Below are 24,751 nucleotides of genomic sequence, written 5' to 3' on the forward strand. Positions count from 1 at the left end.
ATGGAGAGGCCTCCTCGTCTTGCATCACAACACTCCATTTCTGTTATTGCAATTAATGGACGGAGAAGGCAAAGCTGAAGGAGAGGAAGCCAAAGGACATGGCCACGGATCAGTCTTCTTATTTGCAGATTGGGTGGACGTTGTGCTGATGGTGATGGGAACCGCGGGAGCTGTGGGAGATGGATGCTCGGTCAATTGCCTTCTTCTCTTCGCCAGCGGAGTCATGAACAGCTTAGGCTACGGCAAGGCTCACAGCTCTGGCCTTCTTGACCATGCAGATTTCATGAAGGACGTAGAGAAGGTAGTACAGCTAGCCCTAATTTCTTTTTCAACCTTAATTTCATGAATTTGAGGTTTTATCATTTCTGCAGTATTGCTTGTACTTTGTGTACTTGGGATTGGCAGTGCTGCTGGTGGCCTTTTTGGGTGATCAATGCCTATACATGATCTTGTTCAGTGATTTAGTTATTATAAAATTTATATCTTGCACACATTCATATAATCGATTTGTCGATCGATTGACCGATGCTTCGCAGAAGGGTATTGTTGGAGCAAAACGAGTGAGAGGCAGGTGCTGAGGATCAGACACAAGTATTTGGAAGCTATTCTGAGACAAGAGGTTGCATTCTTTGATTCACAAGAGGCAACAACAGCAGAGATCATTAACAGTATCTCAAAGGACACTTCTCTAATTCAAGAAGTGCTAAGTGAGAAGGTAATTAATTAACTGATTGAGTTATTTAGAAGAATATTCCCTTTTTGTTCTTCCCAAAAACCTAGCTAGTTTTTTTTTACTATTATTATTAAAAAAAGGTCTTTATTTAAAATATAAGGATTTGTCAGATGATTAAGTTTGATTTGACATCAGATGAGTAGTTATATCAGAAACCCTAGTAGCTAGGGTTATAGAAATACCCTAGTAATTAAAAGATGTTTTATTATCAAATATTTGGTAAACTAATAAGGAACCAATAGCTTTTTTAATAAGGTTTTAAAGAACACATGAAAGATAATGATGATAGAATCAAATGGTACAGTCTTTAGATTCTTTCAAGAAGAAGAATAAAGGGATTCTTTTTGCATCAAATTCCTTGTATTTGTGTTGATTTGAATGGTCAACAAGTTAGAAATGGCAATGGTATGAAAAACAATAACATCCTTGATATCTAAAGAAGTTTAACTTTGTTGCTTTCGTGCATCCAATATAGCTTTAGGACATTTTGTGGTAATAATATGTAATAGAATTCTTTCATGAAACTTAAACTTTTGTCTAAATGAAATAATTTGAAAGTCTTAATTTGCTCAATTAGTTAGAAGTTAATATTTTTAAGAGCTTTAGATTTTGATAGTAGATATTTTTCTTTACAAATTTATTGAATAGTAGAGAAAATTAGAGGTGCACCTTCAGTTCTTTACAAGAACTAGCTTTAACTTAATGAATAAACTAATGGAAATTTTAAAAACTAATATTCCTTTTGACTTCTTTTTTATTTAAAGGGCATCTTTTTTGCCTTGAAAGTCCATGAATCAAATTCCTTGTCTTTAACAAATTGACACGGTATTTTGAACAGCAATATTCTATATTAAACAATTAACTATTTAATTTAGAGTTTTGTATATAAAACAGCTTTAGATGTAAACATTGATCAAAACAATTCACAAATGTTAGTATTTTTTTTCTTCTTTTTTCTTTTAAAAATTGCTTTAGAGGTATAAATTTACAGAGTTTAAGTATTAATATTGCCAAAAAAAATACTTTTAAATAAATTGATCTGAACATTATTTTTTCCTAAATTTAAAATCACTTATATTCTTAAAAAAATATAAAATCATTGATAAAAAAATGAAGAGTAAAGTAGAGAAAAATCCCCAATTAGAACTTGAATTTTGCATGCAATCCCCACCCATAAAAAACTTTGTTTCCACTCCCTGCATACAAAGTTTTATTTGCTTCAACTCCCTCATACAAATATTGTGACCTAATTGCCCCTCAGATTTTTTTGGTACAAAAGGTTCAAAAATGAGTATAATTTAAAGAAAATCTAGTATATTTTCTATTCATTTGAGTATCATTTAAAGAAAATCTAGTATATTCGAGTATATTTTTAATTAAAATTGTCCTTCATATATTTTAGGTATAAATAGTCTAAAAATGAGTATAATTCCTATTAAATTTAGCATTTTAAACTAGAATCGAGTATATTTTCTATTAAATTGAGTACGACTTTTTTCCTATTTAATATAATTCTTCCTAAATTCAGTACCATTTGAAAAAAAATATAATATATTTTTCATCCAATTGAGTATCATTTAAAGAAAATCTAGTATATTTTACATCTAATTGAGTATCATTTAAAGAAAATCTAGTATATTTTTCATCCAATTGAGGTGGAAAAAGAATCGTACTCAATTTGATATAAAATATACTAGATTCTAGTTTAATTGTAACGAATTTAAGAGGATTTATACTCATTTTTAGACTTTTTATACTCAAAATATCAGGAGCAATTAGGTAAGTATATTAGACTAGGGAGTGAAAAGAAAGATTTTTTTCAATGGGGAGTGCATGCAAACTTGTGTTTGCTAATGGGGAGTGCATGCAAATTTTTCCATAAAAGAATATTATATTTCCATGGGAAAAGTGTTAGGCACCACATGCAACACATAGTAAGCACTTGACTAGCTATGACTAGAAAGGAGTGACATGCATGGAATTGTGCTTGAATTTATTAAGAGACTTGATTAGTTAGGAATTGAGATCTATATAAATCTTATTTATTACTAGTTTAGTTGGTTATTATTTCTAATCAGTAGGTTTAATTATAAATTGTGCATATGAGTATAAATCTAATCCATTAAAGTGATCTAACTTAGGTTTATTGTGTTTCGATTATAGTTGTAGACCTTGTATGTGTAGAACATATAATCCCGCATCTATTGTCATCTATGGGTTGATAATAGATGTCCACTAGATATATGTTGGTCCTAAGGATTTAGGGTTTTAATCTTAATAGAACTTTTGATTCTCCATTGACCTAAAGCTTTTCAACGTCGTCATCCCTAAACCCCTTGGAAGACCTTCCTTTTCTTTCCACTGTATCTTCTTCCACGGAGATTATTTCTAGACGACCCTAAAGACAAGGATGACTTTTCAATTAGGTTTGTTGTCATATTTATTTTCTTATGTCATGTTCTCAATGAAACGAAATTCATGCTCATCTGTTCTTGTATTTCCTATATATGAATTCTTATACGATTCTTAGAATCCATGCGGTTTAGGTATTTTACAAAAATCATCAATTGGTATCAGAGTCAAGACCCTATTTCTTCATGTTTTTATGGCAAAACAGTATATGCTTTTCGTCGATTTGTTGTATGTATGCTAGATTAAGTTTTCCTAATATAATATAATTTTTTATCATCAAAAAATCATATATGAGAAAACTAAGATAGACTTTTTTTTAAAAGTTTTTCGTGTTTCTGAAAAGAATACGAAGAACGGTAAAAAAAATCATCACTGTTTAATCTAATTTTAGGTAAAATTGTGATGATTCAATCGATTACTTTGGTCGAGCAATCAATTGTCGAATCTAAAATTTTTAACAAAAATGATTAAAAATTTCAATTGATAAATAGCCTTAAACTCATGACTACATCTATTATCAATCGATTAAAATTATTTTTATTCAATTGAGATTATTTTTATTTCGATTAAATTTATTTTCTTTATCGATCAATTGAGATTCTTTCCTTTATTAAGTTACCTTTTAATTGAAAATAAATTCTTTTATTCGTAAATACTTTTTTTTACTGTTTCATGCGCAAGAAAAAAAATACTGTTTCTGTTTTGTTTAAACAGTGTTGCATTAAAAAAACGTAATGCGTGTTTTTTCTTTCTTGGCACTGTTGTTGAAACACTTAAAAAAAATAAAAAAACATGAATAAATAAATGTGCATTAAATTTTTTTTAAATGCATGAATAATTAAGGGATTAAGTAGTATTAAATAATACTATTTAATTATAAAACTTAAATAAAATTCTAATTTCTTAAAGGAGGATTTTATATATGCATATAGTAGACTTTCAAATCGATTCAGATAATTGATTGCATAAAATCAATCGATTGTCATATGGTATCAATCAATCGATAAGTTTAATTTGGAGTTATTAAAGCTGATTAAGTAATTTCTGTTCAAATTAAGTTCCTAGAATTTTCTTGAGTCTATCTACACAACGTGCTACTAAAAGCATCTCCAATGGGGGATATTTGGAGAGGATATTTCTCCAAATATCCCCCTCTCTCAAATATCCCCCATTGTGGGGGATATTTGAAAAGAGAATAGAAATCACCGGGCACAAAGTTGTGCCCGGTGATTTCATTGTGGGTGGAAGGAAAGTGGGCCCCATAAGTTGTGATTGAGAGATAAAAGTATTTGATAGGTGGGGCCCATAAATATTTGGTTGAGGGGATATTTTATTGTGAGTTTTGGGATATTTGATAAGTGAGATATTTGATTGATGATATGGAAGTGGGCCCCATAAATATTTGGAGGAAATATTTAATGTCATTGTGGATGCTCTAAGTTGAACTAATGTGTCAGCCCAAAGAAAGGCACCTTAAGTAGGTTTAGTGCATTTTATGTTGGTAGACGTATATATATGCTAAAAGTAATCAGCCCCAAAAAAGATTACTTTTATGTCAGATATATCCATAAGGTAGCTTACAACTATAGAACAAAATATTATTTTGTTCAGCTTATACACAAAATATGTCAACCCAAAGGAAGACATATTATGTGGCCGATTAAGGTTGTTGTGAGCTATGAACCAAAATATAACTCATATAAAATATCATATTATGCGCACAATGGGTCTGCCCAAAGGAAGATATATTGTGTGACCAATTAAAGTTTGAGTTATATTAGAGAGCATTGCTAATAAATAATGTGTCGACCCAAAATAAGCCACATTGTGTTGTATTTGGTATCTCATAAAGAACTCTTATATATATTTAAAATTTTATTTTATTTGCATAATTTTATATTACTTATATGTTTTTGGCTTTAGTTAAATCGTGCGCTTAAATAAATTTTTCTCTTTAATTTCAATGCAATTTATAACTATCGGCATTAATAACATCCCAACACTAACTGATTCGAATTTTTCTGAATGGAAAGAATGTGTAACCGTAGTTTTAGGTTGCATGGACTTAGACTATGTATTAAGGAATGATCGTCCAGCACTTATAACCAGTGCTAGCACTATAGAGTAGAGGACTGAATTTCAGCTATGGGAGAAATCAAATCGTATGTGTCTGAGTATCATGAAGCTTTCTGTACCGACACCAATAAAGGGCTCAATAATAGAGGGAGAATATGCTAGGTGTTTTCTGGACCAATTGATAGATCGATTCACCTCAAATGAAAAGGTCGAGACTACTATACTTCTTATGAAGTTGGTAACCATGCAGTACAATTGTAAAGGAAACATAAGGGAGTACATTATGGAGATGTCCAAAATAACGACAAGTCTGAAAACACTAAAATTCGATATGTCTGAGGGTATGTTAGTGTATTTTGTCATGATGTCTATACCTGCATGGTTCACTCCTTTTAAGATATCGTATAATACTCAAAAGGAAAAGTGGACATTAAATGAGCTTATTGCACAATGCGTGCAAAAGGAGAGGAGATTAAAGATTGAGACATCTGAGAGTTCTCACTTAGCATCTAGTTTTCAAAGTGAGAGCAAGAAACGAAAGAGGATCAATAACAAAGGAAAAGGAAAAGGAAAACAAACTGCAGATTTTGGAGGCAATGACCATAAGGAGCACAAAAAGCAAGATAAGGTATCCACTTGTTCTTGTTTTTTGCAAGAAAAAAAGTCATATGAAGAAAGACTGCTTCAAGTACTGACGTGTAAAGAAAGGTAAACTTCTCAACTTTATTAGTTCAGAAGTCAATATAGCTATTGTACCCATTAACACTTGATGGATAGATATCGATGCTTCTACTCACATAAGTGTCATTACGCAGAGTTATCTCAGAAGTCGACTTTCGCTTAATGATGAAAGATACATCTATATAGGAAATGGAAAGAAGGTTAAAGTTGAGTCGATTGATGTTTTAGGCTTTGTTTAGGAACCAATATTTTTCTGGATTTAGAAAATACTTTTATTGTACCGTCTTTTCGACAAAATTTAATTTTAATTTCTTATTTGGATAAATCAGGTTATTCTTGTTTATTTAGAAATAGAATTTTTAGTATTTTCTTAATTTAGTGTTGGTTGGCAATAGTTCCTTAGTTGATAAGCTTTATAAATTGAACACCTTTACTCCTACGGTTGACAACGTAATAATGCATAGTATAGGTACGAAACGCAAATTTACCGACGAGAATTCTTCCATGTTGTGGCATAGGCGTTTAGGACATATATCCAAAGAACGGCTAGAAAGTTTAATGTCACATGGAATTCTCGATTCCCTTAATATGTCAGAATTTGATATTTGCATAAAGTGTGTTAAGGGGAAGACTACTAACAAAATGAACAAGAGGACTAACCGATATAGTGACGTTTTGGAACTAATACATACGGACGTCTGTGGATTATTCCCTAAGCATATTGGAATGGACACACATATTTTATTAGCTTCATAGACGACTATTCCAGATTTGGTTATCGGTACCTTATTCATGAGAAATCACAATCTTTGGACATGTTCAAAATTTTCAAAATCGAAGTTGAACTTCAACTAGGTAAGAAAATTAAAGTCGTCTGATCCGACTGTGGAGGTGAACATTACAATCGATATGATGGATCAGGTGAACAACGTCCAGGGCCTTTTGTGAACTACCTTACTGAGTGTGAGATTATACCTCAATATACCATGTTTGGTGCACCCAGTCAGAGTGGTATAACTGAGCATCGTAATCAAACCCTAAAAGACATGGTAAGAAGTATGATGACTTCACTTCTTTACCATAGTCTTTGTAGGGTGAAGAACTCAAGACTGCAGTTTGCCTACTCAATAAAGTACCTAGTAAGATAATAACTAAAACCTCATTCGAGATATGAACGGGTAGAAAGCCTAGCATTAGGAATTTACACGTTTGGGGTTATCCAGCTGAAGCTAGGCCTTACAGGCCTAATGAAAGGAAATTGGATTCAAGAACAATTAGCTGCAATTTTATAGATTATTCTAAAAAGTCAAGATGATATAAATTTTATGATCCCTCTAATAAATCCTTCTTCGAAACGAGAAACGCCAAGTTCATTGAGGACAATGAGAGTAATAAAATCAGGAAAGTATCTTTTGAGGAAAGCATTGGCAATCCTCCTATGGTCACTACTAGTGCAATCAGTAGCGGTATGATTACCATACCGCACATTATGAGAATCACAGATCCAGTGAGCATAGTGAACCAAAATATTCCCATGACATCTCCAATGCAATTAGAGGAATATGCCACTAAAATTGAAGTATTGTCTCATTTTGATAAGCAAGTACCTCAACCACCTCAAACACAAGTGCCTTTAAGGCGATCCACAAGGGAACGGAGAACCATGAATTTTCATGATTATGTTTATCTCCAAGAGTATAATTTTAGCATAGGGTTGGAAAGTGATCCTACATCTTTCCAAGAAGTCAAACAATGTTCTAACTCTAAAAGGTGGATTAACACCATGCAAGAAGAGTTAAAGTCTATGGCAGATAATGACGTTTGGGAACTTGTTGAATTATCTGAAGGAAATAAGTCCATTGGTTGTAAATGGATATTTGAAACCAAGCGGGATTCAATGAAAAATGTCGAAAAGTATAAGGCTCGTCTTGTTGCTAAGGGATTCACTCAAAAAGAATACATTGATTACAAGGAGACTTTTTCACCTGTGTCGATGAAAGACTCCCTTAGGGTAATCATGGCACTTGTAGCTCATTATGATTTAGAGCTACATAAAATAGACGTAAAGATTACATTCCTCAATGGAGACATAGAGAAGCCTATATATATGGTGTAACCAGAGAACTTTGAGTCTCAGGACTCGAAGCACCTAGTATGTTGATTAAAGAAGTCTATTTATGATTTAAAGCAAGCGTCCCATCATTGGTACCGAAAATTTGATCAAGTAGTTACCTCATTTGGATTTAAAGAGAACTCCATTGATCAGTGCATATATGTCAAGTTCAGTGGAAGCAAGTTTGTTATACTTGTTTTGTATGTTGATGATATATTATATACGAGCAACAATAAGGGTATGATGCATCAAACCAAGTCATTTCTATCTGGTAATTTTGAAATAAAAGATCTTGGTGAAGCATCCTTTATTTTAGGCATACAGATCTATCATGATCATTCAAGAGCATTTTAGACTTTCACAATAGGCCTATATTGAAAAGGTACTTATAAGATATGGTATGCAGAACTATACACCTAGTGACACACCAGTGTCAAGAGGTGGCAAGTTCAATTTACAGCAATGCTCATGGCTTGAACTTGAAATAAAGGAGATGGAACAATTCTCATATGCGGCAGTAGTGGAATGTCTCATGTATGCACAAGTTTGTACTCGACCAGATATAACATTTACAGTGGGGATGTTAGGCAGATATGTAAGTAACCTAGGACCATTGCACTAGAAAGCGATAGAGAGAGTGATGCGATATTTGCAAAGAACTAAAGGACATATGCTCACGTATCGAAGATCAGATCATTTGGAGGTGATTGGATATTTAGATTATGATTTTGCTGGATGCTTGGATAGTAGAAGATCTACTTCGGGTTATATTTTCATGTTTGTTGGAGGTGTTATATCTTATAAGAGCGTCAAGCAGACGCTAGTAGCCACTTCTACTATGGAGGCAGAGTTGGTAGCATGCTACGAAGCATCCAATTACGGGATTTGGCTACGGAACTTTATCACAGAATTACAGATCGTTGATGACATTGACAAGCCACTAAGGATCTACTGTGATAATAAAGCCACAGAACTTTATGCCAAGAACAACCGCAGTTCGTCGAAGTTTGAGCACATCGACATTAAGTTTCTAGTGATTAAAGAAAGAGTTCAGAGTAGTCAGATTATGGTAAAGCACATCAGCACAGATTCCATATTGGTCAATCCACTCACCAAAGGCTTAGTGACTAAGGTGTTTCATGCGCATGTTGTGGATATGAAAGTCCTTATGGAAGAAGAACTCATCTAGTGAGAGTCTATATTTGATAATAAAGATAAATATTTTATTTTAATTATTGTACGTACTTAAAGTTCAAAACATTAATGGAAATTTATATGTTTGTTTGACACTCTGACTGTGATATCATTATTTACCACTGCTATTTAGCATTTGGTATTTGTAAATATTATACAGATTCTTTTTAGAATCATAAAGTTGATCATGATTTATTATTGCAGTTTAGCATAAAGTATTTCACAAATATGATCTGACCTCTTTTGAGGTCATCTTAGGACCAGTTGAAACTTGACATGTATTAATCGCATTTCATGTAATTTCATTCTACACATTTACATCTTGAACTATGCCATTAATGACATTGGTATTACGATTATTGTTGGGGCTTGTTATGATCATATACAGTAGCTATGACCTTATTAGTCATATACTAATGAAGTTAATGGACCAGATTGTTTACAGGGATATTCTATACCCATAAAATTTGATACCAACTGAAGTTTTACTTGTATTTCATATACAACTCACAAATAGCTCAAGCAGAAGATTGTTGGTTATTATCTCTAATTGGTGGGCTTAATTGTAAGTTGTGCATATGAGTACAAACCAAACCCATTAAAGTGATCTAACTTAGGCTTATTGGGTTTTGATTTTTGGATGTAGACCTTGTATGTGTAGAACCTATAGTCCCGTATCTATTATTATCTATGAGCTGATAATAAATGTCCACTATATAACGGGTTGGTCCCCAAAGGTTTAGGATTTTAGTCTTGACAGCACTTTTGGTTCTCCATTGACCTAAAGCTTTTCGACACCGTCACCCCTAAGCCCCTTGGAAGACCTTCCTTTTCTTTTCGTTGCATCTTCTTCCATAGGGATTATTTCTAGATGACGCTAAAGGTAATGATAACTTTTTAATCCGGTTCCTTGTCATATTTGTTTATATATTTATTTTCTTATGTCATGTTCTCGATGAAATGAAGATTCATGCTCATATGTTCTTATATTTTCTATATATAAATTCTTATATGGTTCTTAGAATCCATATAATTTAAGTGTTCTACAAGAACCATCAAGTCTAAGTGTTCTACAAGAACCATCAAGTCTAACTCAATCAAACAAGACACTTTTATTATTTCAACAATTGTTTTCTTTAGTTTATATTTATCTCTTATACCTTTCACTTTAATATCTTTATTTTTGCTAACCATAAATCTCTATCCCTCTTATTACTAGGAGTCATATCATCTCAATATATTTTCTTTCATTTTATTACTCATTGAAGTATACCATATTTCCTTGGGAGATTTTTTTTTCCCACTTACTTTTATCCTTTTTTTTTTTTTAATTTCACTTATATCATAGCATTTCTATATTTGCTGCATTGATATTTTGTTTCAATTGTCCCCTATCAATATCTATGATAAGTTATATCAAAATTTTCTTATAACATAAGGGGGATGATGATCAAACAAAATAAAAGCCACTCATTTCTATTATATTAACAATACAATCTAATATATCTCAAACCCTTTCAATAATTTAATGTTCACTCATGTTAATATTTTATTAATTTAATGTTTATAGTATGTATTAAAAATTCGTTTTATATGTTTATTTTTTCTAGTTATCTTAAAACTTTTAAGTTCAAAGTTTCCTCAATTCAAACTTCATTAATTAGCACCTTAATATATGTAAATGATATGCATTTAAAAAGTTTAATGTGAAATATGATTATAATGCTAAAATAAACTTGCAATAAAAAAATATTTGTCATACTTCTATTAGCTCAAATCAAAATGGCAATAATGATCTTAATTATATATAAATTTTTATTGTAATTACTAAATATCTTTTTTCTCTTCGAAGTTTAGCTTTCTAAATACCAACCTTTACAAAAATTCAAGATATGGACATCAATTTAAGTAGCTTTTTAATCCAGCACTAAAGCATTTTTCAGATTTCCACAAACTCCTTTGAATATCAAAATTTTGTTAATGGCTTAGTTAAAAATATCATACTTTCAACTTCTAAACTCTTAATCCAACATTCAAAAGTAATATTATTCTTAAATATATTATAACTTTTTACTTAAATTAATTACTCTATAACAATCTCATTAATTAGTTTACCATTGATTATATCATATATTTTATGTTGTGAATCTTACACTGTTTATCTCTTTTCCCTTCAATTTTAATTAACTATTTGTTCAAATAATTCCATTCTTCAAATTAATCAATCCTTCATCTTTAACCTAATAAATCCTAACCTCTACTCATATGTACTCTCCAAGAATTGATAACACAACTGATAGTAGTCGTATAAAATAAAAATTTCTAGATCAATTCACTCAATCAAAATTCTATGTGTCTGCATGGAATAGATTTATCACAAGAAATTATATAAGTTTATTAGCAAAACACAAAGCTTCAAGATCACCATGGACATGGACATGGACATGAAGAAGAAGATGTACTCAATTCCATGAGCTCTGCCTGTGCAGGTGCCGCTTTTCTTCATGCACTCTTCCACCTTCGTCTCCGGCCTCGTCTTCTCCACCTACTTCTCCTGGAGGCTCTCCTTGGTGGCGCTTCCCCTCGTCCTCCTCCTCATCATCCCCGGCCTCATCTACGGCAAGTACCTCCTCTACCTCTCCCGCAGGTCCCGCGAGGCATACGGCAAAGCCAACGCCGTCGCCGAGCAGGCGCTCAGCTCCGTCAAGACCATCTACTCCTTCACCGCCGAGAAGAGCATCGTGGAGAGGTACGCCGGCATCTTGGACATGACCGTGAAGCTAGGCATCAAGCAGGGCGTCGCCAAGGGACTCGCAGTGGGAAGCACGGGCTTGTCCTTCGCCATCTGGGCCTTCCTTGCTTGGTATGGGAGCAGGCTGGTGATGTACCATGGAGAGAGCGGTGGCCGGATTTATGCAGCCGGGATTTCCTTCGTTTTGGGCGGATTGTAAGAAAGATTCAATTTTTCTTCTTCTGTTTCAGTTCATGGATCGATTCATGGGTTGATGTAGATCTCTGGGCATGGCGCTGCCTGAGGTGAAACACTTGACGGAGGCATCGGTGGCGACGAAGAGAATAGTCGAGAGGATCAACAGACGACCGCGGATCGATGCGGAGGATCAGAAGGGATTGAGAGTGGAGGAGATGCATGGCGAGGTGGAGTTCGAGGGCGTCCGGTTCGCGTACCCTTCGCGGCCGGAGGCAGCCGTGCTTAGGGACTTCAGCCTCCGGGTCCCGGCGGGGCAGACAGTGGCGTTGGTAGGCACCAGCGGGAGCGGCAAGTCGACCGCAATCGCGCTGCTGCAGCGGTTCTACGACGTGGACGCCGGCGAGGTGAGGGTCGACGGCGTGGACATCAGGAAGCTGCAGCTGAGGTGGATCAGGGGAAAGATGGGGCTAGTGAGCCAAGACCATGCTCTGTTCGGGACGTCGATCAGGGAGAATATTCTGATGGGGAAGCCCGGAGCCGCCGCCACGGAGATGTACGCCGCCGCCATGACTGCGAATGCTCACAACTTCATCCGGCAATTGCCGGAGGGATACGAGACCAAGATCGGGGAGAGAGGCGCGCTTCTATCCGGCGGCCAGAAGCAGCGGATCGCCATCGCCAGAGCAGTCATCAAGAATCCTGCCATTCTTCTTCTCGATGAAGCCACCAGCGCGCTCGACTCCGAATCGGAGAAGCTGGTCCAGAACGCCCTCGATCAAGCCTCCATGGGAAGAACAACACTGGTACGATAAAAAATACAATAAAAATAAAAAGGAAAAGCTTCGTCTTTCCTCTCCGGTATTGAATGCATCGTTGACGTGGTGATGGATCAGGTGGTCGCTCACAAGTTGTCCACGATCAAGAACGCCGACCAAATTGCGGTGGTCGATTCCGGAAGGATCGTCGAGATCGGCACCCACGACGAGCTCATCGCTCAGAGTAACAGCCACTACTCGCGCCTGGTGAAGCTGCAGAGGATTTCGAGCAATCTCGATCCGGAGCCGGAATCCTTCCGCCCTTCCTCCGTCGCGAGGAGCAGCGCGAGCCGCCTCAGCGTCACAAAAGCCAGCCCCTCTTCCTTCTCGGCCTTCTCCGAGGATCAGTCTAGCATCGCCGCCACCGCCCCTGCGCCATCCTTCTCCCGGCTCCTTGCGATGAACGCGCCCGAGTGGAAGCAGGCCGTCGTCGGCAGCCTCTCCGCCGTCGTATTTGGCTCCATACAGCCCATCTACGCGCTCTCGATCGGCGGCATGATCGCCGCCTTCTTCCTCCAGGACCACAACGAGGTGGAAGCCGCCATCCGCCGCTATGCTCTAATTTTCTCCTCCCTCTCACTGGTTTCGATCCTGGTCAATCTGTTGCAGCACCACAGCTTCGCCTACATGGGCGAGCGATTGACGAAGCGTGTTCGGATCCGGGCGCTGGAAAAGATCCTAACTTTCGAGGTGGCGTGGTTCGACGACGACGCGCACTCCAGCGGCGCGCTGTGCTCGCGGCTGAGCAACGAGGCGGCGCTGGTAAAGACGCTGGTCGCAGACCGCGTGTCCCTGCTGCTCCAGACCGCCTCCGGGGTGGTCGTCGCCATGACCATGGGGCTGATCATCGCCTGGAAGCTCGCCCTGGTCATGATCGCGATCCAGCCGTCGACGATGATCTGTCACTACGCCAAGAAGGTGGTGCTGTCGCGGGTGTCGGTGGCGCTAGCGAAGGCGCAACACAGCAGCACGCAGATCGCCGTCGAGGCCGTGTACAACCACCGGATGGTGACTTCCTTCGGGTGCGCCGACAAGGTGCTGGAGCTGTTCACAGAGGCGCAAGAGGAGCCGGTGAGGGCGTCGAGGAAGAAGGCGTGGGTGGCGGGCCTGGCAACAGGAAGCTCGCCCTGCCTGTCGTTTTTGGCGTGGGCGTTGGACTTCTGGTACGGAGGTAGTTTGGCGCAGTCCGGCGAGATATCCGCCGGAGACGTGTTCAAGACCTTCTTCATTTTGGTTAGCACGGGGAAGATGATCGCCGAGGCCGGCAGCATGACTTCCGACCTGGCCAAGGGCGCCACCGCTGTGGCGTCGGTGTTCGAGGTGTTGGACCGGCAGTCCTTCATACCAGCTTCTTCCTCCTCCTCCTCTTCTTCCAACGGCGAGAGTAAGAAGATACACGGGAAGATCGAGATCCGGAAGGTCGACTTCGCGTACCCAGCGCGGCCGCAGTGCCCGGTGCTGCGTGACTTCAGTTTGGAGGTGAAGGCCGGGACGAGCATGGCCTTGGTCGGCCGGAGCGGCTGTGGCAAGTCCACCGTCGTCAGCCTGATCCAGCGCTTCTACGACGTCGACCGCGGCGTCGTCCGCATCGACAACACCGACGTCCGGGAGCTCGACCTGATCTGGTTCCGCGGCTTCACCGCCCTGGTCAGCCAAGACCCGGTCCTCTTCTCCGGCACCGTCCGCGACAACATCGCCCTGGGCAAACCCAACTCCACCGAGGACGAGATCGTCGAAGCCGCACGAGCCGCCAACGCCCATGACTTCATCTCGTAATAACAATCACAATCATTCCAATTAAACGCAACCAACAGATTAGATTGATGATCACAAATGTGCATGAAAATGAAATGAAATGCAGATCGCTCAAGGATGGATACGGAACCAACTGCGGGGAGCGGGGTGTGCAGCTGTCGGGAGGGCAGAAGCAGAGGATCTCGATCGCGAGGGCGATCGTGCGGAACCCGACGATCCTGCTGCTGGACGAGGCGACGAGCGCGCTGGACGTGGAGTCGGAGAGGGCGGTGCAGGAGGCGCTAGACCGGATCATGGTGGGGAGGACGACGGTGGTGGTGGCTCACCGCCTGAACACCATCAAGAATCTCGATTCCATCGCTTTTCTCGGCGAGGGGAAGGTGATGGAGCGGGGGAGCTACGCGCAGCTGATCGCCAAGAAGGGCGCCTTCTTCGACATCGCCGCTCTATCTGCCTGATGAACGCCCCCCTGGAGGGACACCAAGAATAGTATGTATACATTTCCATAGATTCTGTGAATGCGTGCGCAAGTAAAACGAATCTTTCGTAAATAACTGCCTACGGACAAAACTCTTTAAAACAAAATAAAATAAAATAAAAAATCCTTTTAATGTTTTAGAAAACAATTTGGTCTTATCTTGAGAGTTGAATTACATAAGCAACTTATCGTTCGCACAAAAATGGATAAGAATAAATACAAATCTGTAAACCTACATTTCTCGTGAATCTTGTTTGGGAATGCCTCACTTAGGAGATATCAAGCTAGTCAAACTTGTAAACATCTTTTGGCCTGAGAATGCACATATTGCTCGTTTGCTTGGCAGATCCAAGCATTACAATCTTATATACGCATGCTGCTGGTCAAACTCTATTCACCATGAAAATTCTTTGAATTGCTGAAGATCTGGAGCAGTATACAATGTTGGCCTCAAACGACCTTCCCTTTCAATTTTCTCAAAACTGAAGACTTCTCGATGCAATTGAGGCCCTGCATTTAGTAGTTAGATGGATCAAACCACACGACAAAGAAAGTATAAAAGGTAAGCTCAAACCATGCTTGACGGCATCTGACAGCCTCCTGCCGAACAGCCCTCTTTCGATCATCCAGAGCGGTAGCAACAGCTTTAAGAACCTGAAAAAGTAGCAAGGGCATGGAGCATCGATTTTTAATATAAGCCCCTGACGGGAAAAATGAGGGATCAACTATCAAACAAATAACAGTCAGTGAGCAAATACCCTTGGTCGGAATGGAAAAATCCTTGCATGAGGAAGAACTGACATGGCCACTAGGCATTGAATCGCAGTCTCACGGACAATCTGAGACAATTCAGCACAAACCTTTCTAACTGAACTTGTTTAAAAGAGAATTACTTGTAATGCCAGAGAGAAGTTACAAATTGAAGCAACTATTCAGTCAAGTTACAAGGTTTTATGGATTAACACTGAGGCTTGAGCACATGGGATGTCCACTCGATAGAAAGTGCAAACTGCAAACTTTAGTGTAATGTGATGCTCAAGGCATCCATGATCGACACTACTATTTCATGAAACTTATAAATCAAGAGGCCTGAAATAAGCTACCAGATGTAGGAGTAAGTGAACGCTTCTGTATACCAATTGAAAGTTCACAACTGGGAAACCTGATCTGATTAAGTCCACATTGCAAGTTGTAGAACGAATACAACACAAAAGGTAGGTCTGCCTACTGATACTTGAAGGCTAGCACAATGTATCTAATGATCAATGGCCATTAAGAATGGTACTAGTCAACTATATCAAGTTTGTAACAACAATTGGTAAAAATGGGACCCAGGTTGAAGATGTATTAACTTATAGCTTAGTAAAACCAATGGAATGCAAGGGCAGTTCACAGTGAACCTGCCTCCAGTGTTCCATCTACACTCCTGTACAGTAGCTAGTAGCAAAGGAAAGGTGTTTAATACACGATGCAGAATGTCAGCCATGTATGTTAGACACTCTATTATCCCAATATGTTGCCATAATCATTAGGAATGGTAGGTGAGATTTGTGAAAAGAATTGATCTGGAAAATTCTATCTCATTCAGAATGGGAATACCCATTATTATATACAAAAATTACAATAGAAGAGAGAATAGGGAACTAATTATTCCTAAAGATATCTTTTTAACTAAGCCCCTTGATTTCCTACTCTATGCTCACTGTTTATTTCTGTACTAGCTGGGAAAATTGTTCACAGCTGTTTGGCACGACTATTTATTTCTATACAAGCTGCGAAAGCTGTTCAAGTTCGACACTCCCCCTCAAACTAGGAATAGATGTCCCGACTTGACTGTATGAAATCTAGAACTACTCAGTCCCTTTGTTAACACATCATCCAATTGTAATTTTGAAGGGGCATATGACATACACACTAATCCTTCCTCCAATTTTTCCTTAATGAAATGTATATCAATTTCAATACGCTTAGCCCTATCATGCTGAATAGGATTATGAACAATATTGATAGCTGACTTATTGTCACAATAGAGTTTCATGGGGCATTCCCATTTTATTTCCAAATCTTCGAGAATAATTTTCAACCAGTAGTTCACATAATCCTTGAGCAATGATTCTAAATTCTGTTTTTGCAGAAGATCTTACCACTACATTTTGCTTCTTGCTCCTCCATGTCACCAGATTACTACCAAGGAAAGTACAACATCCGGTAGTTGATCTTTTATCCACTAGAGAACCTACATAGTCTGCATCTAAACTTCTAAAGCTAGTGTCTCATTTCTCTTGAACAAAATTCCCTTTCTCGGAGTGCCTTTCAAGTAATGTAATACTTTGTAAGCAACTTGAAGATGAGATTCTCTTGGATCATGCATGAATTGGTTGATTACACTCGGAGCATATGCTATGTCTGGACAAGTGTGAGCAAAGTATATGACTCTACCAACCAACCTCTGATACATTTTTTTTATCAACAGTTGATTCTTCCTTAGCTTCTCCTATCTTGTGATTTGGATCCATTGGACTAGAAGTCAGCTTACATTGAATCTTCTCTATTTCAACTAACAGATCAGTCACATAATTGAGAAATAAAAAATCCTTGGGTAGAGTATGCTACCTCAATACCAAAGAAGTACTTCAGTTTGCCCAATTCCTTTATTTCAAACTCTTCTATCAATTGCAACTTTAGATCTTGTTTTTCCTTTTCATCATTTCTAATTACAATGATATCATCTACATAGACTAGAAGAATTGTCACCTTCCCTGAGGTTGAGTGCTTAATAAAGAGAGTATGGTCCCCTTGGCTTTAGATATACCGAGACTTCTTCATGAGTTTTATAAATCTTCCAAATCATGCCCTAAAAGATTATTTTAGACCATAAAGTCTTCCTCAATTTACATACTTTGTTACCAATATCCCTTACAAATCCTGGTGTGAGGTTCATATAAATTTCTTCATCTAAATTTCTATGGAGAAATGCATTCTTCACATTATACTGTAGAAATTGCTAGTTATAAAGTGTGCAGCCAAAGATAGTAGAACTCTGGCAGTATTCATTTTTGCAACTAGAGGAAAGGTCTCCTGATAATCTACTCCATAAGTCAGTATAACCTTTTGCCACCAACTCTAGTTTTATATCTCTCAAGAGAGTCATCCACTTTGTATTTTAGTGTGAAAATTCACATACAATTAACAATGTTCTTCCCCTTTGGCTTCTCAACAACCTCCTATGTCTTATTCTTTTCTAATGCATCCATTTCCTCCCTCATGGCATCCCTCCATTTGCTTTTTGACAATGCCTCAGAAACAATATTAGGAATCATCATGGTATTTAGACTCAATATGAATCTTTTGTGCGATGGTGATAGATGTTTAAGAGAAACATAGTGAGATAGAGGATAGAGAGGGTGTTTGATGCATTCTCTAGTACCTTTTCTAACCGCAATGAGAACGTCAAAGCTATCTATTAAGTCAATGGATGATTCAGCGGGTTGTAAAGGTGGGTCAAATCTTACCATGATCCAAGCATCAGGGTCGGAGATTTGTGGTTGAGGTTCTTGGATTTGTATCGCTTCTGGAGCGGCGGCCTTTCTCCTTGAATACACTCGAGGGATACTTGTGATATTCCAAGTTCCATCTAGTAAGTCTCCTCCAAGTGTTTCTTGTGATATTCCAAGTGTAGAAAATTTGAGAATTAGGTGTTATATGGTCTATGGCACCCAAGTGAGTTATCAAGAAACCTATTTGAGGTATTCATACAAAAAGGAAGTGAGGGGATACCTGAGAGAGTCAAAGAGCACGCGCCGGACAATTTATCAAGAGAACCCAACAATCCTCAAAGTTTCTCAATTTCTACACTGTTGAATCCGCCTAGGTTTGAGTTGTCTTTGGTATGGAATTGCTCGATCAAGTGTGCCTGAAGTTTGTGTAGCCCACCACGACTTCTCTATTCTCAACTTGGTGGTTTACCAAGTAGTTTCCAACATGTCTCGTAGGTGTGGCGTGGTTTCTTACCGTAGTTGCACCAAAGATAGGCTTTATTGTCTTTAATCGGAGTCACACCACACTTATCTTTCTCCTGTGAATCAATTTTGGCAGCAAGGCTGATCGAGCCATGGGTTGGGGCTCAAGCATCACACTTTGTCAACTTTCCTCAGCCTAGAGTAGAGAAATTACCTCTGCTAAGGATAGTATGCAGTCTTTGCCAATGATTTGGATCCTGACTTGATCAAATTTAGGATTTAAGCCAGCTAACAATCATATACATGCTCCTTTTTAATAAAATTCTTCAAAACGGTAGCATCTACAACACATTGTATCTAAATTACTTGGTAGTAATCGAGTTCTTGCCACAGATTTTGTAAAAATGTGGCATATTCAGTGGCCAATTTATCTCCATGCTTAGTAGCACTCGCTTTGACTTTGAGTTCATAAACTTTGGGCAACATTACGGATTATGGGCTTTTGAGTAAGTGCGGGTAATGCAATTCCAAATTTCACTAGTAGTAGAGAGAAACATTCATGTATCACTGGTGGATGGTTCCATAGAATTCCATAACCAAGACATAATCATAGTCTTCTTCATCCCATGCCCCAAAAATTAGATCAGTCGTGGCACGTCCTATCCCAAGGATATGGCTAAGTTTCCCTCTACCTTTGAGGTACGCACGAACAACCCGAGACCATTTTAAATAGCTCTTCTCATTAAGTCTATTGGAAGCCCAAATATTCTACAGATCACCAATTTTCTAGACTAAACTACAATCATCAAATACAATAGATTGGCTAGGCTTATCGGAGATGGTTGTTTGAGAATCGGCCATGATGAAGGAATGCAGAAGTAGAAAAAAAAAAGATAGAATTAGCAATGACGGCTAAGCTCTGATACCGTGTGGAAAGAATTGATGTGGAAAATTCTATCTCATTCAAAATGGGAATACTCATTATTATATACAAAAATTAAAATAGAAGAGAGAATAGGAAACTAATTATTCTTAAAAATATCTTTCTAATTAAATTCCTTGATTTCCTACTTTGTGCTCACAGCTGTTTTTTATGTACAAGCTGGGTAAACTGTTCACGACCGCTCAGCACAGCTATTTATTTCTGTGCAAGCTGCAAAAATTGTTCAACAAAATTAAATAGTCCAGTAACTCAAAATGTTACAATTCAAGCCACTTCCTATGGTCTTGTACCATCCAAGTTTTATGTCAATTGCAATATCCAAGCAATTGAAGTTATTGAATGAGATAATTGAATGATTGATTCCATCAAAAATGACAGCTAGAAATGATTTAATTGATTTCATTCAATAAGACAAAATTTTCTTGCAGCTTAAGATACAGTTAAATCAACATAGATTTTTACCATCAAATCGGGGTAGGAAATCAGTTTGATAAGACACTCAATAACTGTATGTATGTTTTCCAATATGGTCACTTTACCTGCAAAAGCATGCAATTTCAATGTCATTATTATGGAAGTCGAAATAATAGATCTGGATAATCAGTTCAGCCCAGGCATGTTCAAAGATAAATGATTTTCACCAAATCCGATTTCGATTGTATGCTCTGTAAACAAGCCCAAGTGCAATATGTATCCTTTAAATTGGGTTCACCCATCAAAAAGACTCAAGCCAAAAGAGTTCGAATGCAAGCAAAATGGTATTGTTCTTGAATTCCAAGTAAAAATGATGCCAGTATTCACAATTAATCATCAGTAATTGGATCAGTTTTGGTCACCAAAAAAATCTGAATCTAAATTGAGATCTAAAATTAACAAAGGGAAATCAAGAAAAAAAAACATTTTCATGTTGGTCAGATTAGGAAGCCCAGTAAACCCTTATTCACCTTAGTAAGGTGTAGTGGTCATTTTGAGTCACCCATTCTGAAGCCCAAACAAAGTGTTGAAAATCATCCATTTAATACAAAGAAGAACTGAATTGGCTCATAAAATTTAATCGCTTTGCTGTTTAAAGAGACTTAAACGTTGCTCAAGGCTTTGTTTGAGCACTGATGAAGCCATCAAAAGAAACAATTGAAAAACTAAGTTATTTGGGAACCAAAACCTTGTAATGTTTTCAGACAGAAGAAGGGAGAAAAAGCATTATGATTCCTAGGTATTGTCCTGTACTGAAGGATCATAGGTTACAGATAGAAAGCTTACTAGAATTTTAAAAAAATGTAATTTGATGTGCTTTTATGTACTTCTATGAAACTGTATTAACACACAACAACAGGGTAATGATAATCTAAGAAAACTAATCTATTTAGATGATAGAAAGCATGGTTCACACTATGAAAGAACTATATGATTATGAGAAAGAAGACTTAACTGTTTCTTAGATTATTGCAGTCCCATTCACAAGTACCAATATTTATTTTGTTAAAATGAATGAGAAATGAAATTACACAATCAACATGTTCAAATTCTAGATATATAATAGGAAACATAAGCATAAAATTTTCTCACCATTATCATCCATCAGAATTCCAGATAAGACTAGTAGTAGGCTGTATACTATTTTTTTATGTGAAGTTTCAGACCCCGAAATAGCTAAGGTATCAAGTAGAGCAGGTATGATCTACAAGGAGACAAGATACTTTGTTGACATTATAAATTGAAGAAGAGGCATACTGAACAAACCAACAACAAAATGCAATTTAAATGCATGATCTAAGTTCAAAACAAACTACAAAGTTTCTGATGTCAACCTTCTTGGATTCAGCAAGCACTGCAGCCAATGGTGTGTCTGAAATAATGTGTCCAAGAGCACGGTATAATGCTATCCTGAAGTTTAATTGCAGTGTTAAGTAACCTTAAACTACAAATATAAAAAACCGTATAATTAACAAAATAACGTGTCGACGAAAACAAAAAAGGGATTTGCTCTTGCCAATGACATTAACTGTCACATTGAAGGAAAAAAAGGGTTATGGAATGCTGAACTCAGGAAACTAATGTCTAACTTCTATGTTACTCGGACTTGATTATAAGTATCTAACAGAAGTATTAGATCTAGGTGTCTGATACAGTTGTTACCAAAAAATTTCTCATGAAATCAATAGGGATGTCGGTGTTTGACTCAGAGTGTCAGATGTATAACATGTGTATGGAGATAGATAAACAGGCAGGGCAATAGAGTCTACCAGATGCAAAATCCTTTCATGTAAATATCCTAAAGATGCTGAATTCCAAGTCACTTGCAAATAAATGAAGGCATACGTGGTTATTTTGTCTTGAAAGGACCCTAGCATGATTGATTGTCAATTGGCATTAGTTGTCACAACCCTTTAGTTGACAAGAACAGACAAAAAAATTATTGCCGAACATTGGGGGAAATGATTTGCAACTACTCTCATCCAAGTCTAGTTATGCCTGGAGGTAAGATTCTGAGACATAGCCGAAAGCTTAGTGCTATCATTTTACTAATACCCATAATACAATCATGAATCTAGAATAGAAAATCAGGCTAGACACTCAATTAAATAATGATATTCCATTGACAAAATTAAAAAACAATAAGGGTAAAGTTAATTTCCAAATAGTTACAACTTCACAGCATCATTGAGTAATAATTACCCTCCACTATTACTTTAACTTCATCATCTTGGATTGTATGTGTTTTTAAGGAAAAAAGTTAACTTTCATCAAATCGTGATTCCCAATGGATTGCATATGGTGCAACTTAAATGAACCAAGTGAAGGATACCAAGCACTAGGCATGCAAGGCCCACTACTTGCCCTAATATTGATTAAATCACTAAGATCATTTGAATCTGAAAGGATGAAATGTATCAATGCATAGAATCTGGAAGGTTACAGCAATGAAGATTTAAAATTTAAACCCATAGGATAAGTTAGAAACTGGCATTCCTAAGAGAATTTAGGACAACAGGTTTTCAATTCATTGAGCAAGTTACAAATTGCATTTCTAAGATATCATTCTCAGGGAGTCTTTTGCCTAAAATTAACAATAAGGGTCTGTTTGTTTCACAGAAAATAACTTATGTGTAAAAAAAATTTCAAGGAGAAATTATACACAAAGTGATTACAGGAAACTATTTTCACCTGTTTAGTGGTATTCAACCTTGAGACGACCATAGAGGGGGGCAGGAGGGATGGGGCTAAGTTCAAAGTGAGAGATGGAGGCACAAGGGAGATGACAATGAGGATTGCAGAGGGGATCGAAGAGGCAAAGTTAAGTTCAGCATGGGTGCAATGCAGGGTAGACGGAGTTGGACACCTCGAAGGCTCAATTGGGAGAGGGGAGATGGTTGGTGTGGGGTTGGGGAAATGTTTTAGTTTCAAGAAGTCATTTCCCCAAATTGATTGCAATTTTTAGTCATGCAAAACTATGGAGAACAGGAAAAAAAGTAGTCTAGGAAAATATTTTTCTAATGAACCCCAAGAAAACTACAATAATGTCACACATCACCATCATGAACACAAGTTCTTTAGTATATCTTGATTTAGGCTAGTCTAGAGGGGTGAAGCATTGCATGAGATTAAGATCAAAGTAAATCCACAATTAATGAATGCAAAATTTGAAAATCATTTGAATAATATTGCAGGCATGGAGATGACTTAGACAAAGCATATTAAATAACAAAACATCAAGTGAGAAGATAAATACTTTTTACTTGTTGAACCTGATTCTTTGATTGAAGAGAGAAGGATCGGTAACATGCTTGAGAAAAAACGTTGTTTATAAAGTGGCCTTATTGTTGCATGGAACTTCTTATTTAAACAGTCTTCTGAATCATTCAGAAGCACATGGAATGCATCGGCTGCAGATGTTGCCAAAGAGGAATTCGCATCCATCCCAACACCTTTTCCATTCTCTTTCTGTTGTTGAAGTGTAATATCCTCATTACTGTCAGAAACTAGACATTTCATAAGAAACATTGCAATTTCTGTTACTTTCTCATGTCCTCTCATAAGCAAACCTTTTCCAACCCATGCCATCCCAAGGACAATAGACCTCTGGGAACAAATATCTCTGTCAAGAAAATTGTATTGTTTCAAATGGCTGTTGCTTTCTAAAGTCCATAAACAAAGTTTTAGGATGTCTTCACACGCCTGATCCAAAGAAAGCCTAGCTGAAATTTCTGGTTCATTAATACTGGAAGGACATTTATTAACCATAGATGCCAGAGCTTGAGCTGCTGGCAGATTTCCTTCAGGTAGAAGAATCAGAAACAAGTTCAAAATTCCTTTCATATCTGTCAAAGGAGTCTGGGAACGAAGTGCTATCACGACTGATCCAAAAAGAGATGCAATCCATTTATCTCGACAAGAGAGGGCAATAATTCCATGAATACTTTGAAAAGGTTGTGTTTTAAGAAAGTCCATTGATAAAATAACGCAGTGAGCTTTTTTTAGAATCAGGGACTGGTTTTCCACTGTACAACCAGCCACGAGAAGCTTCATTGTTATCATAACCTGGTCAAGAACATTCTAAAACCAGAGACATCATAAAAAATGTTGTGTTGAAAATATACTCATAAGTCTGAAATGTGTTTTGACTCAATAATACAATACATAGATGCCCTAACGTTAGGTTAAA

At 37.5% G+C, this 24,751-nt stretch overlaps 2 protein-coding genes across 12 annotated transcripts in view; one reads left to right on the top strand and one right to left on the bottom strand.

Moving 5' to 3' along the window:
* LOC122006823 (putative ABC transporter B family member 8) lies at window positions 1-15,307 on the top strand. Of its 2 annotated transcripts, XM_042562465.1 has the most exons (8): window positions 1-301; window positions 372-426; window positions 537-715; window positions 11,699-12,156; window positions 12,221-12,941; window positions 13,032-13,484; window positions 13,563-14,725; window positions 14,815-15,307. In XM_042562465.1, the coding sequence occupies exons 1-8, from the start codon at window positions 56-58 to the stop codon at window positions 15,164-15,166; spliced, it is 3,627 nt and encodes a 1,208-aa protein (XP_042418399.1). In that variant the 5' UTR covers window positions 1-55; the 3' UTR covers window positions 15,167-15,307. The 2 variants fall into 2 exon arrangements, with proteins under 2 accessions (XP_042418399.1, XP_042418398.1); XM_042562464.1 differs by having other exon boundaries at window positions 13,032-14,725.
* Window positions 15,294-24,751, bottom strand: part of LOC122006824 (MMS19 nucleotide excision repair protein homolog) — a 25,943-nt gene continuing 16,485 nt past the window's right edge. For 7 of the 10 annotated variants that reach the window (XM_042562470.1, XM_042562469.1, XM_042562466.1 and 4 more), the window contains 7 exons: window positions 23,819-24,642; window positions 21,897-21,972; window positions 21,655-21,766; window positions 20,551-20,627; window positions 15,945-16,025; window positions 15,761-15,840; window positions 15,294-15,696 (listed from right to left, as the gene is read on the bottom strand). In XM_042562470.1, the coding sequence (XP_042418404.1) occupies window positions 15,663-15,696; window positions 15,761-15,840; window positions 15,945-16,025; window positions 20,551-20,627; window positions 21,655-21,766; window positions 21,897-21,972; window positions 23,819-24,642 (1,284 nt within the window). In that variant the 3' untranslated portion in view covers window positions 15,294-15,662. Of the gene's footprint in view, window positions 15,697-15,760; window positions 15,841-15,944; window positions 16,026-20,550; window positions 20,628-21,654; window positions 21,767-21,896; window positions 21,973-23,818; window positions 24,643-24,751 lie in introns of those variants that run through there. The other 3 variants (XM_042562468.1, XM_042562467.1, XR_006118760.1) reach the window with 3 other exon arrangements.

The sequence above is a fragment of the Zingiber officinale genome, chromosome 7B (assembly GCF_018446385.1).
Source record: "Zingiber officinale cultivar Zhangliang chromosome 7B, Zo_v1.1, whole genome shotgun sequence".
NCBI lineage: Eukaryota > Viridiplantae > Streptophyta > Magnoliopsida > Zingiberales > Zingiberaceae > Zingiber > Zingiber officinale.

What these genes read in the sequence shown, in the direction of transcription:
- LOC122006823 (XM_042562464.1), top strand. Translation starts at nt 56, where the DNA reads ATGGACGGAGAAGGCAAAGCTGAAGGAGAGGAAGCCAAAGGACATGGC. An exon ending in TCCTTCGTTTTGGGCGGATT is followed by an intron (nt 12,157 to 12,220) that starts GTAAGAAAGATT and finishes GGGTTGATGTAG; the next exon opens with ATCTCTGGGCATGGCGCTGC. An exon ending in CCATGGGAAGAACAACACTG is followed by an intron (nt 12,942 to 13,031) that starts GTACGATAAAAA and finishes GTGATGGATCAG; the next exon opens with GTGGTCGCTCACAAGTTGTC.